The 12,697-nt window shown below is 44.7% G+C and overlaps 1 protein-coding gene across 9 annotated transcripts in view; it reads left to right on the plus strand.

Annotated features, from left to right (window-relative positions):
* Window positions 1-12,697, plus strand: part of MVK (mevalonate kinase) — a 56,169-nt gene that overhangs the window by 10,678 nt on the left and 32,794 nt on the right. For 3 of the 9 annotated variants that reach the window (XM_043498280.1, XM_038373374.2, XM_038373375.2), the window contains 4 exons: window positions 105-195; window positions 1,274-1,390; window positions 6,957-7,110; window positions 8,292-8,443. In XM_043498280.1, the coding sequence (XP_043354215.1) occupies window positions 105-195; window positions 1,274-1,390; window positions 6,957-7,110; window positions 8,292-8,443 (514 nt within the window). Of the gene's footprint in view, window positions 1-104; window positions 196-1,273; window positions 1,391-6,956; window positions 7,111-7,284; window positions 8,444-10,408; window positions 11,169-12,697 lie in introns of those variants that run through there. The other 6 variants (XR_006275916.1, XM_043498283.1, XM_043498281.1 and 3 more) reach the window with 5 other exon arrangements.

The following is a 12,697-nucleotide window of genomic DNA, read 5'->3' on the forward strand; positions in this document are numbered from 1 at the left end:
GGGGGAGTAAATTTGTTGATGGATGTGGAATAAACCTTGGACATTGCCCAGTTATCAAGAGGAAAATGAATTTCAGAATGTTTGTTTGTTTGTTTTGTTTTCAGAGTGCCAACTCTAAGGATCTTATTGACCAACACAAAAGTCTCTCGGAGCACCAAGATCCTTGTGGCACGTGTCAAAGACAAGATCCTTAAGGTGCTGCATCTTTTTGGTTGATGACCATGACATGGAAGCACATCTATTAATTGAGCCAACCCAATGGTAGCACGGCAGTACATTGATTGTTAGGGGGTGGGGAGAGTTGACCTGCACTTAAGAGTAATCCCAGGATCCCTTCCGGGGGGGTAGCCAGGTGTGCATTTGCGTGGATTTCTTGGAAGCTGTTGTTAAGTGGTATTACTATGTTCCTCCTGGCATCACTGCAGCGTGAGCAGGGGGAGAGGGTGTAACTGGGGAGGAGAAAGGGCTCTCCCCCAAAAAGGAGTAGGTCAAAATATACTCACTAAGGTGATGTGTTGGATCTGACACTGACTGTAGAGTTTCTGTGTCACTCCAGCCAAGTCAGCTTAACAGGACTCCTCCAGGAGTTGTCCCTGCATCTGGCTTTCTATGCTCAGTGGCGTGGAGTCTCTGCTACTATGCAATTCTGATATAAAGGATTTATTTCTCATCATTCCCCATGATGAGCAACTATTAATCCAAACTCTGTGCTGGGACTTCCCTTTTTTAACTAAAATGAGGACCTGGCCATGACCCTTCCTGTTGTTGCAGTGACAAGCAGCTTGGTGAACCCCAAGCATTCAAAAACCATGTCTGGCTCCAAGGAATCAAGAGTCTCGTTAAAATCATGAGATTTTAAAAAGGCTATTTTTTCTTTTGTAATTTGCTTTCTGAATTTTAGAACCTTTCAAGTTTTGTTTCCAGGCTTGTCTCTGCAACCAGAGGACTAGAAACTTTTTTGGTGAAAATATCTGTTTTCATGGGGGAGAGGGGGAAATCTCTAACTTCAAGAGCTTGGGGCTTTAAGAAAAATGACAAACATTAGTCTCTCAACAAAATCACAAGAGTTTGCAACCCTGAAATACCCAACTTAACACTGTTTCTCTGTTCTTTTCCTCTGATGCCCCAAATATGACCAGCTTCTGCTTTAGATCTCTTATTGCACATGAATTGTCCAACCTCGGAGGGCTTGGCCCACCTCCAGCCCAATAGCAATGAAGCCACGGAACACCACAGAGCTGTCTTCATGTCTTTCTTTTTCTTTTTGTCACAGTTTCCTGCTATAATGAACCCAGTGCTTGCCTCGATAGATGCAATTTCTCATGAGTGTGAAAGTGTTTTAGAAGCAATGGCTGTGAGTCCATCACAGGATTATTACCCTGTGCTAGAGGTAAGGGACTCTTTCGCCTGTATTTTTAGACACTGTTATAGTTGCACATCAAAACATCATTTAAAGATCATTAAGGTTGGGAGAGATTTCGATAGCAGGAAATGTTCACTTCAGAATGAACCACAACTTATATCTGCTATCATTAATACACTCCCTATGTCTGAAGTAGTTAAGGTACTGTTGCTACCTCCTGTATATAAAACTTGTTTGCTTTTATTATTCTTTCAGAGCCATACATTTTATTTCCCTTAGTTGAAAGGACACTGAGTTAGTTCAGGATCAAAATGTCTCCTTCCTTAGAATAGTTTGTGATTTGATGGCCAGTAGGTCTTTATAAAACTACCATTCTCATTCCTGACAAAGCCAATATGGAAGCACAAAACTCAGCAGCCGCCGTTTTTGATAGACTAGTTTAGAAACCAGCCCCCACTCTGTGCTTGTCCTGTCTCCAGGCTCTGGAGAGCAGATAGCAATTGTTGTGCCCAGAACCGTTTTGACATTGATGCATGAAGTGAATAAGATCTGTGTTCATTCTGGCTCCATTCAAAGCACGGGGAGGCTGTTGTGGAAACGACTCTTTCAAATTTAAAGACTTTTTTTTTCTCCCCTCCACGCAATTGTACGGGGTAGTGTCCTCAATGTTCTGATTATAATAAAATAATTATTAGTTAGTGTTGGGAAAACTTAATTCACCGACTGCATCTGTTGGGACATGTTTTATTATGGCCAGGTGGATGAACCCACATCTGGTATGGGAGTGAGGGAGTCCCATGTGCTAAATGCTGAACGCTTAGGGTGCTCAGAAATAGAGGTGGTGTTAGGACAGAATTCAAGCAACAAGGGCCATAAATTGCAGTGACCTGCTTTATTGCAAGAACAGCTGACTGCTGCTTCTTCCATTCCTGGAGGTGTTGATAGATATCGAGGTGTCCTGGTTTTCTCTTCCCACCCACACAAAACCATGCTTTCCCCCTCGGCTGCAATAAGGAGTCACCTTCACTGGTGGGAATGCAGATGCTCTACCCAAGGTCAGTTCACAATCAGTTTTCACCAGGAGAGGTTTGAAAGCGTAGCTTTTGTTTCCATCCCCCCTCATTTGTGTTTCTTGCTGTATCTGGTTGTGAAGGCTGGAGCTTCCAGTGGAACAATGAGCAATCTGTCTCTTTGCAGTAGGGCCTTGCTGCCGTGGATGAAACAGTGGTGAACAGGTGGAGATGAGTGCATGTACCCGTCATGTCTGGGGCAGAGAAAGATATGGAGATATTGCAAGGCCAGACAGAGATGGTGTCAGGAAGTGAGCCTGGCGGATGGCTGAGGAATAGCAAAGGTAGTGACAGTTGTGACAGGCACAAAGTCTGGGTCAGAAAGAGCACTGAGGGCCATGGAGAACGAGTAGAAGCCTTGTGCTAACACACAGGACTCGTGTTCAGGACTCCTGGGTTCTCTGCCACACGAATCCTGTTTGAATTTGAGCAGGTCACTTAAGCTTTCCATCTCAATGTCAGTTCTCCAGTCTATAAAATGGGGCTAAGACTCCTTCTCCCGCAGAGGTGCTTTGAGACTTCCGTTATTGGTGGCTGTAAACGCTGTGAGGTCCAAGGAGAGAGATGGCTATCTCGATGCAAAGTTGTGCCACACTGTTATCGTGCAGCCACAGTGCTTATTCAGAGGATAACGATTGGCATTTTCTCCCTCACATTTTCATGCTGAGGCTCTCCTGTGTTACGCTACCACTCTCCATTCAGAGCAACTTATAGTGCTGTATAGTCTCATACAGTACATTCCTTAGGAAAGAGAGATCTTCTGAGAGAGCTGTGTGCTGTCAAACCTGCAAATGGCTTTAGTGGGTGTCCTATGTGAGATGAGTTTGATAGGTCTCGGCCCAGTTCCCAAGGGCCTGTATCAAAATTAGGATTTTGCTTTTACCACTGCACCAAGATGGTAGAATGATTTCGTATGAAAGTTGTGTTCTGTGTATCATAGTGGCGTACTACCTAATGGTTAGACCAGGAGACTGAGTCTGAACTCTGGGGTCTATTCCCTGGTTTGCCACTGACTTGCAGCGTGACCTGAGACAATTCACTTCACCCCAGTCCTTCGTCCGTCCAGCAGTCAAATGAAAGGAGGGTTGTGAGGTTTAGCTTGAAGAGTGCTTTGATATCCCCAGATGAAAGATGCTAGAGAGGTCCTGTTTAAATTACAAGGAGGAGGAATGCTGCAGTAAGTTGGTTTCTGTTTGTCTTGTGTCTGAAGAGCCCACAGAGGCATGGTTGAGATATGCTGCATACATACATATGTATATTTTTGACTTGCTGTAGCTGAAATGTGCATTTCTGGACATCTTTGTACTTAAACTGTTGAACTAGTCTACTGTGTCATAAGCCGTCATCTGACTCCTAGCAGATTTTGGATTGGAATATGACAGGTGTCTTGGATCATCATAGACAGCATTGCGCCCTGCACTCAGGCATATAGAGGCCCCTGGATGGACATCTGTCCAATCCAGTGTAGGGAGCTTGCAGTGCATACGTGCTAAACACTGCTGGCTAATCCATCTTCCTTCATTTATATAAAATACGTTGCAAATTGGTGTGTGTGTGTGGGGGGGGGGGAATATTTTTGCATCATCCAATACCCACATGGTGTTTACAGGAGACCCATTTGGGGCTGGATAGGGAGCCATGGTGATTGACACCTTCCATGCTGTCCTGTAGCTCCTAGCTCTGTGTAGTCAAAGCATCATCCGAAGGCGTGCCACTAACTGCAGCATGTGCTCATCAAAAGTCAGGTGGAGGCACTGCAGAAGCTCATCATGGCACTGTGTGAAAAGACTGGCCCTGGGTATGGAAGAGAGCAAATCTCTCAAAGAACATAGTTTACTTGGCCTGCTGGCTTTTCAGCTGGTCCCCATTTAACATTGCCTGTGGCTGCCAGCTGCTCCTCTCTGCTACATTATGTCGCTGTATCATGGCCCTGTTCTGTGTAAAACCTTAAGGCTTCAGGATTTTGTGGCTAACAAACTCTTACTTCAAACATGCTCCATTCTGATGTATTTGAGAGGAAGGACAATCTTGTGGTTTAGGGAATTCTGGGTTCAGTTTCTGACTCTGCCACAGACCCACCGTGTGACCATGGGCAGGTCACTTAACCACTTAACTGCTCTGTTCCTTAGTTCCCCATCTGTAACATGGGAATGATGATCATTCCTCTCTCACCCTCATTTGTCTGCCTGTTTAGACTGTAGGTCTTCCAGGCAAGGTTCGTCTCTTCCAAAATGTGTGTTTGTACAACATCTAGTACAGTGGGGCCTGATCTTGGTGGGGGCTTCTGCGTACGGTCGTAATACAAATCATTCTTTCTGTGGTGGTCTTGGTGGCAGATGGATCCAGTTCAGAGCCAGAATGGCTAATGTGACTGGCTAGAACTAGCAATGGGAGGTGATGGGTGGGTTGAGCTTAATTGGGGTGGGGATTGTTGTTGTTCTGGCTCAGGCTGCTCAGTCGCTGCCCACTGACCTGACCTGCTAATTATAATTTGTGCCCATTCATGTACACTTAATTAACATCCTGTGTGTGGGCTTCTAGTGCTGCTTTAAGAAATTTCCTCTCTCATCCACTCTCTTGTCTCATTAGCCTGTTTTTCAGTGCTCTGCTGGTAATGGTCTGTGCTTTATCTACGGCAGCATTTCAGCCAGCTGCTCCTTTCCAGTTAACTCCTTTAATTCTTAGCTTCCCTTTTCTTAAAAAAACCCAAAAACAAAAACAAAATCCTCATTTTATTCTTGTAATCTTTAAATGTCGCTGTGCTCGTGTTCTGTGCTAGCTTCCAGGTCAGCCCTGTGCTCTAACAGTGCGCCTGCCTTGCAGACATGGAACATGAGCAATGCAGGCTTCCCCCATCAATGCACTCCAGCCAGTGTCCAGCTCATCTCTGGGGGAAATTGAGTCGTTCAGTCACCATGGCCTATTCAGTCCTTGGCCTCTCTGAAGCTGCCATTCATGCTTGGTTTTGTGGTATTGGATACTTGTGCTCTGGGACTGGACTTAGTTTCTCCAACTCGTATATTAAAGGACACTGAACAGTTGTTGGATTGTGATAACTTTGGACCCAGATTGCCAGGGGCTGTATTTGAACTGCTCACTAGAGGTCAAAGGGCCTGTATCCTGTTATCAATCTCCTGGCCCATTCATGCCTTCCTGCCTCAAGCAACTAACTGTAGTAATGGCAGGATTTGGACGTGAGTAGTCCTGTAGCTATTGCAATATCCTGGCCCGCTGGAGACCTGCGTGAGAGAGTAGCCTCAGGGTTCTGGCTGCTTGCATTAGCTGGACTTGTGAACGCTGTAGAAATCATCTCTGCTTTGGAAAAAGGCTTGCTTTGTACTTCCATAGCCACAGATGGTCCCAGAATGGAGGACTGCAGGAAATGTTTAAGAGCGTGACTGGGATTGGCCAACAAATACCTAGAGAACCTGCCTCATGCTGGGGGAAGCCCCTTGGTCTGGGTCCTGGATCCCTGTCCTGCAGTGGGAGGAAAAGTGCTGCATGATACAAACAAGTGAGATTTTGATATTGTTTATCACTGCCTTGGCAGTGTCACTTTGTCACTAGAGCTGGATGAATTGCAGAATTGGCCAGGAATGGGAGAGATCCCAGCACGATTGCTTTCCCACAGCTAGGGAAGGATTTGTACAGTGTCCTATTCGGTGCATGCGTAGCAGGAGTGAGAGGAAGCAGGCCAAGACTACTGAGGGCTGAAGTTCACAAGCCTGCAGTGAATGGCAGCTCTCTGGGCCCTCTGCTTCCTTTGGTGTGTGTCTCTCTCTCTCTCTTTTTTTTTTTTTTTTTTTTGACGTTATAGAACTGATCTGTGTCCGCGCAGTAGTCAGTGAGGGAAGGAAGAGGGAGCAGGGCTAGACTAGAAGCCTGAGGCTGCTGGTGGACTCGGTCTCATTGTTCAGCATTTGCTTGTTCCTGAGCAGCGTTATGCTGTGTTGCAGTAAGATGTGTCAGTCTGTCAGTGACTTCCTAACAGGTCACTGTACACAGTACAGCTCCGCTTGCAGGTGCCATGGAATAGCACCCTCTCTCATTGGAAAAGACATGTTCTGGAGGATTGAGATCCAGAGCTATACTTGGAGGACAGCAAATCGGAGTGACTGCTCTGGGCCCCATGCTTTGGGGGGCCCTGTGGGCTGGCGCGATTGACTGGCACCACATGGGCAGTGTGTGAACTAACCCCCAACCCCGCCCTTTCCACCCAAGGGAGAGCTTGCTGGGAGGGAGAGCGCGCAGTGGCACTGCAGCATCCCCTGCCCCAGGAAGGCGGGCCGCGTGGCCCCAGCCCCCTGGAGACCAGCGGTGCTGCCAAAGCAGGGTTTGGGGGGGCGGAGTGTGCATAGGGCCACGCCTGGCTGTTTGGGGAGGCACCGCCTCCCTTACCCACCCACCCCCGGTGTGGCTGATCCTGGAAGTGTTGGATTCGTCACTTCTGCCCTGGGCACTGCACCCCCACTAGGGCCGGACCTGCGATCCATGTGGTTTTGTTGTCTTTGCTTTGTTTTAAGGAGCTCTTTGATATAAACCAGCATCACTTAAATGTGATTGGAGTTGGCCATTCCTCACTGGACAGCGTGTGCCGAGTGACCGCCACGCATGGGCTACACAGTAAGCTGACTGGCGCTGGAGGAGGTGGCTGCGCAATCACTTTGTTAAGACCAGGTCAGAAATCCTTAATTTACTACTAATCCATTTAATTCTCTTCCTTTTGTGTTGCCATAGAGACCTAAAGGGGTACTGTCGTAACAAAAAAAAAAAAGCCTAGTTAGCACCTACGTTTTTTTAAACCGATTAAAAAAAAATTTAAAACCTAATTTTGTTCTTTGCTATTCATAGAACTGTTTTACATTTCTCCAGCTGAGCTTGTGGAACTAGTTGAGTCATTTTCACTTTACTGAGACTGGTGGGAGCTCTGAGTAGATAGTAAAGGCCCCGCTCTGCCAGCCGTCACTGTCTGCTGCTGAAGTGCCCTTGGGTGCCATACCCTAAAAACATGTCACTGCATCTTAAATGTTTGGGAAATAGGTTTGTTGGGCTCTTTTGCCTGTGTGTGTTAGGTGAGGGATAGACTAGCAGTGCAATATGCTGGAGATTGTCCATGAACCGTGTGTGTTCTTCTGCCCTCTACTGGCTGGAATGAAACCTGCCCAACTGTTACATAGACCCTGTACTTCTAAGGTTTTCCTTTAGCTCACTTGGTGGGGTTCTTCTTTTGGAGCAGAAAGATCTGAGTGTGATGTATAGTAATAATTGTGTAAAATCTATCATGGTCATGAACATGGTAGAATAGTGGTTTTCAGCCTGTGGTCCGTGGCCCCTGGGGGGTCCACAGACTCTAAGACTTCCAAAGGGGTCCACATCTCCATTCAAAATGTTTTGGGGCATGCAAATGAAAGAGGGTTGAAAACCACTGTGGTAGAATATGTAGGTAGGGACACTCGCACTCGTTTACTTAACTTTAAATGGGAATGTCATATTTAAAGGGCAAAAAGGATGTATGTATAAACTGAAAATGACACATCTCCACATCTTGAGAATACCACTCCATCATAGCAGGACCCTGAGACACTTGGTATACTAGCAACTACTGGATTCTAAAGTGCCCATTAATGTCTCCTGCCAATGAAAACTTAAGTCAAACCTAATGGTAAACTGGCTGCTCATTAATGTAAGAAGGAACAGATAAAATGTACCCCTTTATGTCCCCACCCGAAACTTAGGACGTTCAATTCCTTTTCATGGCAATACCATTTAGTCCATATTAAACATGCAGCAAGGCATTTCCGTCTCCCAGTGGTGACCAAGTTGAACTTAACTGGCTGGTGTAACCTCCTTCCTGGCAGACACAGACCCATTGATGGTGGAAGCAGCCAGACAAGATCTCAGTGCCTGTGGATTTGAATGCTGGGACACCAGTATTGGGGCGCCTGGAATATGTCTTCATTCGCTGTCATCTTTGAAAGCAGAAGTTCTACATATCTTTAGTGAGGTTTAAGATGACATGGACTCTGACTGTACCCTGTCTTCCTGCCCCTGCAAGTTCAGAGCTTCTTAACTCTTCACCGGAGTGGCCACCCATGGTGCCGAACAAACTACAGAGTTCAGCTTACATTGCCAGTCTGAAATATCTTGTCCCCTTTTCCATGTCTGTGGAAGTGTTGTGAGACACTGAACTGAGTTCAGACCTGGTGTAACTAACTGAGCAGCTCCACTGAAGACAGTGGAATTATTGTTCTCACCTACCCAGCGGTGAGTCTGGCTCTGTGTCTCAACCTTGAAGCTGGATCTTGAATTTACTTATAGTAAACACTACAATGTTAACAGCGGGCACAAGAGGGAGGGGCGTTAACCCTGGTGTCCTGGCCAACTTCCGGCTTGAGTAATTGTTTTACCTCCCTTTGATGCATAGTGGGGTATCCTCTTCGCTTCGCCTACCTCTTGAGACCGAGGTGAGGCTGGAGTAGTTAGTGTGCACAGAGTAGTACCGTGAGAGTTTCTGGTGAAAGGCACCACAGACTGCTCCGGTATTTCTACTAATGCTGTTACAGGCACTGCTGAGATTTAAAAAAAAAAAAAAAAAATTAAATGGCACTTACCTGTGTCACTAATTCGCAAAAAGAAAAGGAGTACTTGTGGCACCTTAGAGACTAACAAATTTATTAGAGCACAAGCTTTCGTGAGCTACAGCTCACTTCATCTCACAAAAGCTTATGCTCTAACAAATTTGTTAGTCTGTATTCGCAAAAAGAAAAGGAGTACTTGTGGCAACTTAGACTAACACGGCTGCTACTCTGAAACCTGTGTCACTAATTGAATCTCGGATAATTAAAGATGAAGAAAGTGAAATTCTAATACTTTGCCCCATTTTTTTTTTAGTTTCCATTAGCACATCCCTTCTCTATCTGTTACATTAGCCTCCATAGCCAATTGTCTGAGCAGGCTTGCTGTTTGCAGTCTCATGGTCTGGTTCTCACATTAATAACACCATAAAATCTGCAGGAAGATGTTTAAAGCCAAAGGCACTTTTCCATCTCATGTCAGTATTTCTATTCATAGTAGATTTGTTAGAATTCCTGGGTTTTTGTTTTTCAAACGGTCTAAACTTTGGTCTCAAATGCGGGATGTTAAGGACATGTTCCTTTGGTTGGGAATGTATAACGTTATGTCAATAGATATCTGTTACTAGTCATCCTTCCTTAATGTCATTTATTGGAGTGGGGTGCCAGAGGAGCTTGACCCATAAAGTAAATCAATTTCCAAAATATTTTTGCAGATTCTTAATTGATGCTAGCTCTAGTCAGGTGATCTACTTCTCCAGAGCAGAGTCAGTATCTCTTCCATTACTTGTTTGATAGCCTCCAGTTTTGGAATGGGCTGTTGTCCTTCACCCCTCAACTTCCATACCAGGCACTTCTGTTATGTAGATAGTGTCTTAATCAACAAATTGACACTTGACTGTGTTAAATGTAGATTGCAGCGTGCATACTAGAATTAGCAACCTCCTCCCATTGCTTCTATATTGAGCCCTAGCTAGATAAGAGCTGTGCGGATGCCATTCACAATTGTAGTTCAGCACTGGCAATTGGCACTGTTGAAAAAGCTCCTTTCTCTTAACGCCCTGGTTAAGCATTCCCAGCAGCCCGTCTGTGTGGGGAGGACAAAGAAAGGACAAATGCATCCGATGAAGTGAGCTGTAGCTCACGAAAGCTTATGCTCAAATAAATTTGTTAGTCTCTAAGGTGCCACAAGTACTCCTTTTCTTTTTGCGAATACAGACTAACACGGCTGCTACTCTGAGGGGAAAAAAAAAAGTCTAGGTTGCTTTCATCTGTTTTAGCACAATGGGTTAAAGAATTGCCAAAGGCTGGGTGAAGAATGGGGGGGACTTTATAAATTGTTCTGCAGTGCAAATGGTGCTGCCTTTAGCATCTCCTACTGTGGGTTTTCTTGCTTTTTCAAGGGTTCCAGATGCTGTTTCACAAGACAGTCTGTTTCTTCAATGCAGCGTGAGCTGGATGGACCCACTAACTTGTTTTAGGGCCTGTCTACATGGGGAAATGTACCAGCAAAATATTCCAGATACGCCTCCACATGGGGAGCCATAATGGTATAACTACAGTGGCATAATTATACAGATGGAGACTAGTAAATGTCCCCGTGTAGACAAGCCCTTAAACTTCTGCAATATCTTTTATATGTAACAGCTTTGATGAACATCCTAATATGTAATCAAACAATATATCTCCACCCCAAGAAAAACCCTGGTTCCAGGAGAACAGAGAAAGTGACCTGTCCTATTATTAGGCTTGGCAGAATTAAATTTTTCACTTTTTGATAATTTTGACACCTAACACCGATGTATGTTTGTTTTTAAAGCATTTTTTAGACTAATTTTTTTATTTAATTTTCACAGTTGCAGAAAATTATGCAGGGGGTCAGGTAATTATTTGATTATGATAGATGCTGAGATTCAGAAAGTTAAAGCTGTGTATAACTGTTAAAACACAAATTGTCAACATTACATGTCAAAATATACAAAGTAAATATCCTTAAATAAAACTCTTAAGTTCTCAAGTAGCACTTTTCTTACTTTGCCATCTGTAAATTTTGATAATTATCAATGGAAATATTTTGTCAATTTGTGTGTATACAATGAAACTGACATTTATTTAAATTGACATTTATTGACATTTACCAATAAAATCTAATCTTTCCAAGTATATCTGTGTTGCCTCTTGTGTACTCATGGAGGTATGAATCCATCTTGCATCTAGGCAGAAATGATTTGATCATACAATTTCTTTTTAAGTGTTGTAAAAAAATAATCTTGAATTCAGTTTCTTTCACCATCACCTCCCTCCCCTTGTGCCGGTGCACCCCCCCACACACACACACTGTCTCTGCATTTAAACTTGTCTCACTGGCATAGCACGGGCCTTTTGCAGCTAATCCAGGGCTTGAGAGGCAGAGGGCAGTTGTAAGCTTCCTCCTAATTCTCACTCGTCTGTGAGTCTTCCCCCAGCTCCGATGTGTGTGTTCCGATTTTTTTCCTTTCTTTCTTTTATGTGATTCTAGTGCTGGAGCCTGTGGTCATCTCTCCAGTCACTGAGCAGTCACCATACCAACGGCCTGTGCTATGCCTGGAGAGTCTTGCCTCTTGGCATGAGCCCATCTTTGCTTTCCATGCCCAATCCCCGAGTGCCAGTTGAGGGGTCTGTCTTTGATGCAATTATCTTAGTTGAGACCATAAAACTCCTGACTCCATATTAGCCACCAAAGAGCCATCAGATGGTAACCTTCAATTACCGGTAACCTGAGCTAGATATTCAAAGCAGCAGCCTAGATACGGAAGCCTCTAATTCCTGTTACTATTCTTCTCAACTATTCAGTTTCCCTCTGCTTTCCCTCAATAAATAAATGAGAGCAGCGAGTGTGACACCTCCATTTCATCCTCTGGCTCTTTGTTACCGTAGCACAACTACTCAGCCGTGGCACTTGGTCTCAGACAAAACAGAGCCCTCCTGCTCAGGAGGAATCCATCTGACCTCTGGCATCTCAGTCAGCAGATTTTCAGTCTTTAACGGGGCCTGTGTTGCATCTGATTGTCGGTTGGTGAGATGAATATGTTCAAGTGACAAAGGACCTGATTGGCTACAGCCGTGAAGTGTAAGTGACTTGAACTGTGCTTGTATGTCAGCAGAGCGCAGGTTTGTGCTATAGTATTAACATTTGCAAGGGCAAATATCTCACCCAGGAACCACATCCTCCTCCCCAAGAGCAGCTGCCGCCTCTTTGTGTGAGGTAGCAATGGAAACCATCACCTAAGGTGGCCATATGGGGAACAGTCTTCTAAATTTGAGAGTTTTTATTTATTTATTTTAGTTTTGATCCAGTATCCAGCTCTTTGGTGCCTTCTCTTTAGGGAAAGGAAAATGGTCCCTGGAATGATGGAAGAATTTCTAGAATTATTTGTATTACCACAGTGCCTAGGAGCTGATCGCTTACTACGGAATTATCAATGCTGACAATGGCTACTGTGCTCTCGGCCTTCAAGATGGGAGCAGACAGCCTCTCAGTGTGTTTAAAAAGAGTTGGAGTACTTGTGGCACCTTAGAGACGAACAAATTTATTAGAGCATAAGCTTTCGTGAGCTACAGCTCACTTCATCGGATGCAGCTCACGAAAGCTTATGCTCTAATAAATTTGTTCGTCTCTAAGGTGCCACAAGTACTCCTTTTCTTTTTGCGAA

The sequence above is a fragment of the Dermochelys coriacea genome, chromosome 15 (genome assembly GCF_009764565.3).
Source record: "Dermochelys coriacea isolate rDerCor1 chromosome 15, rDerCor1.pri.v4, whole genome shotgun sequence".
In the NCBI taxonomy this organism is placed as follows: Eukaryota; Metazoa; Chordata; order Testudines; family Dermochelyidae; genus Dermochelys; species Dermochelys coriacea.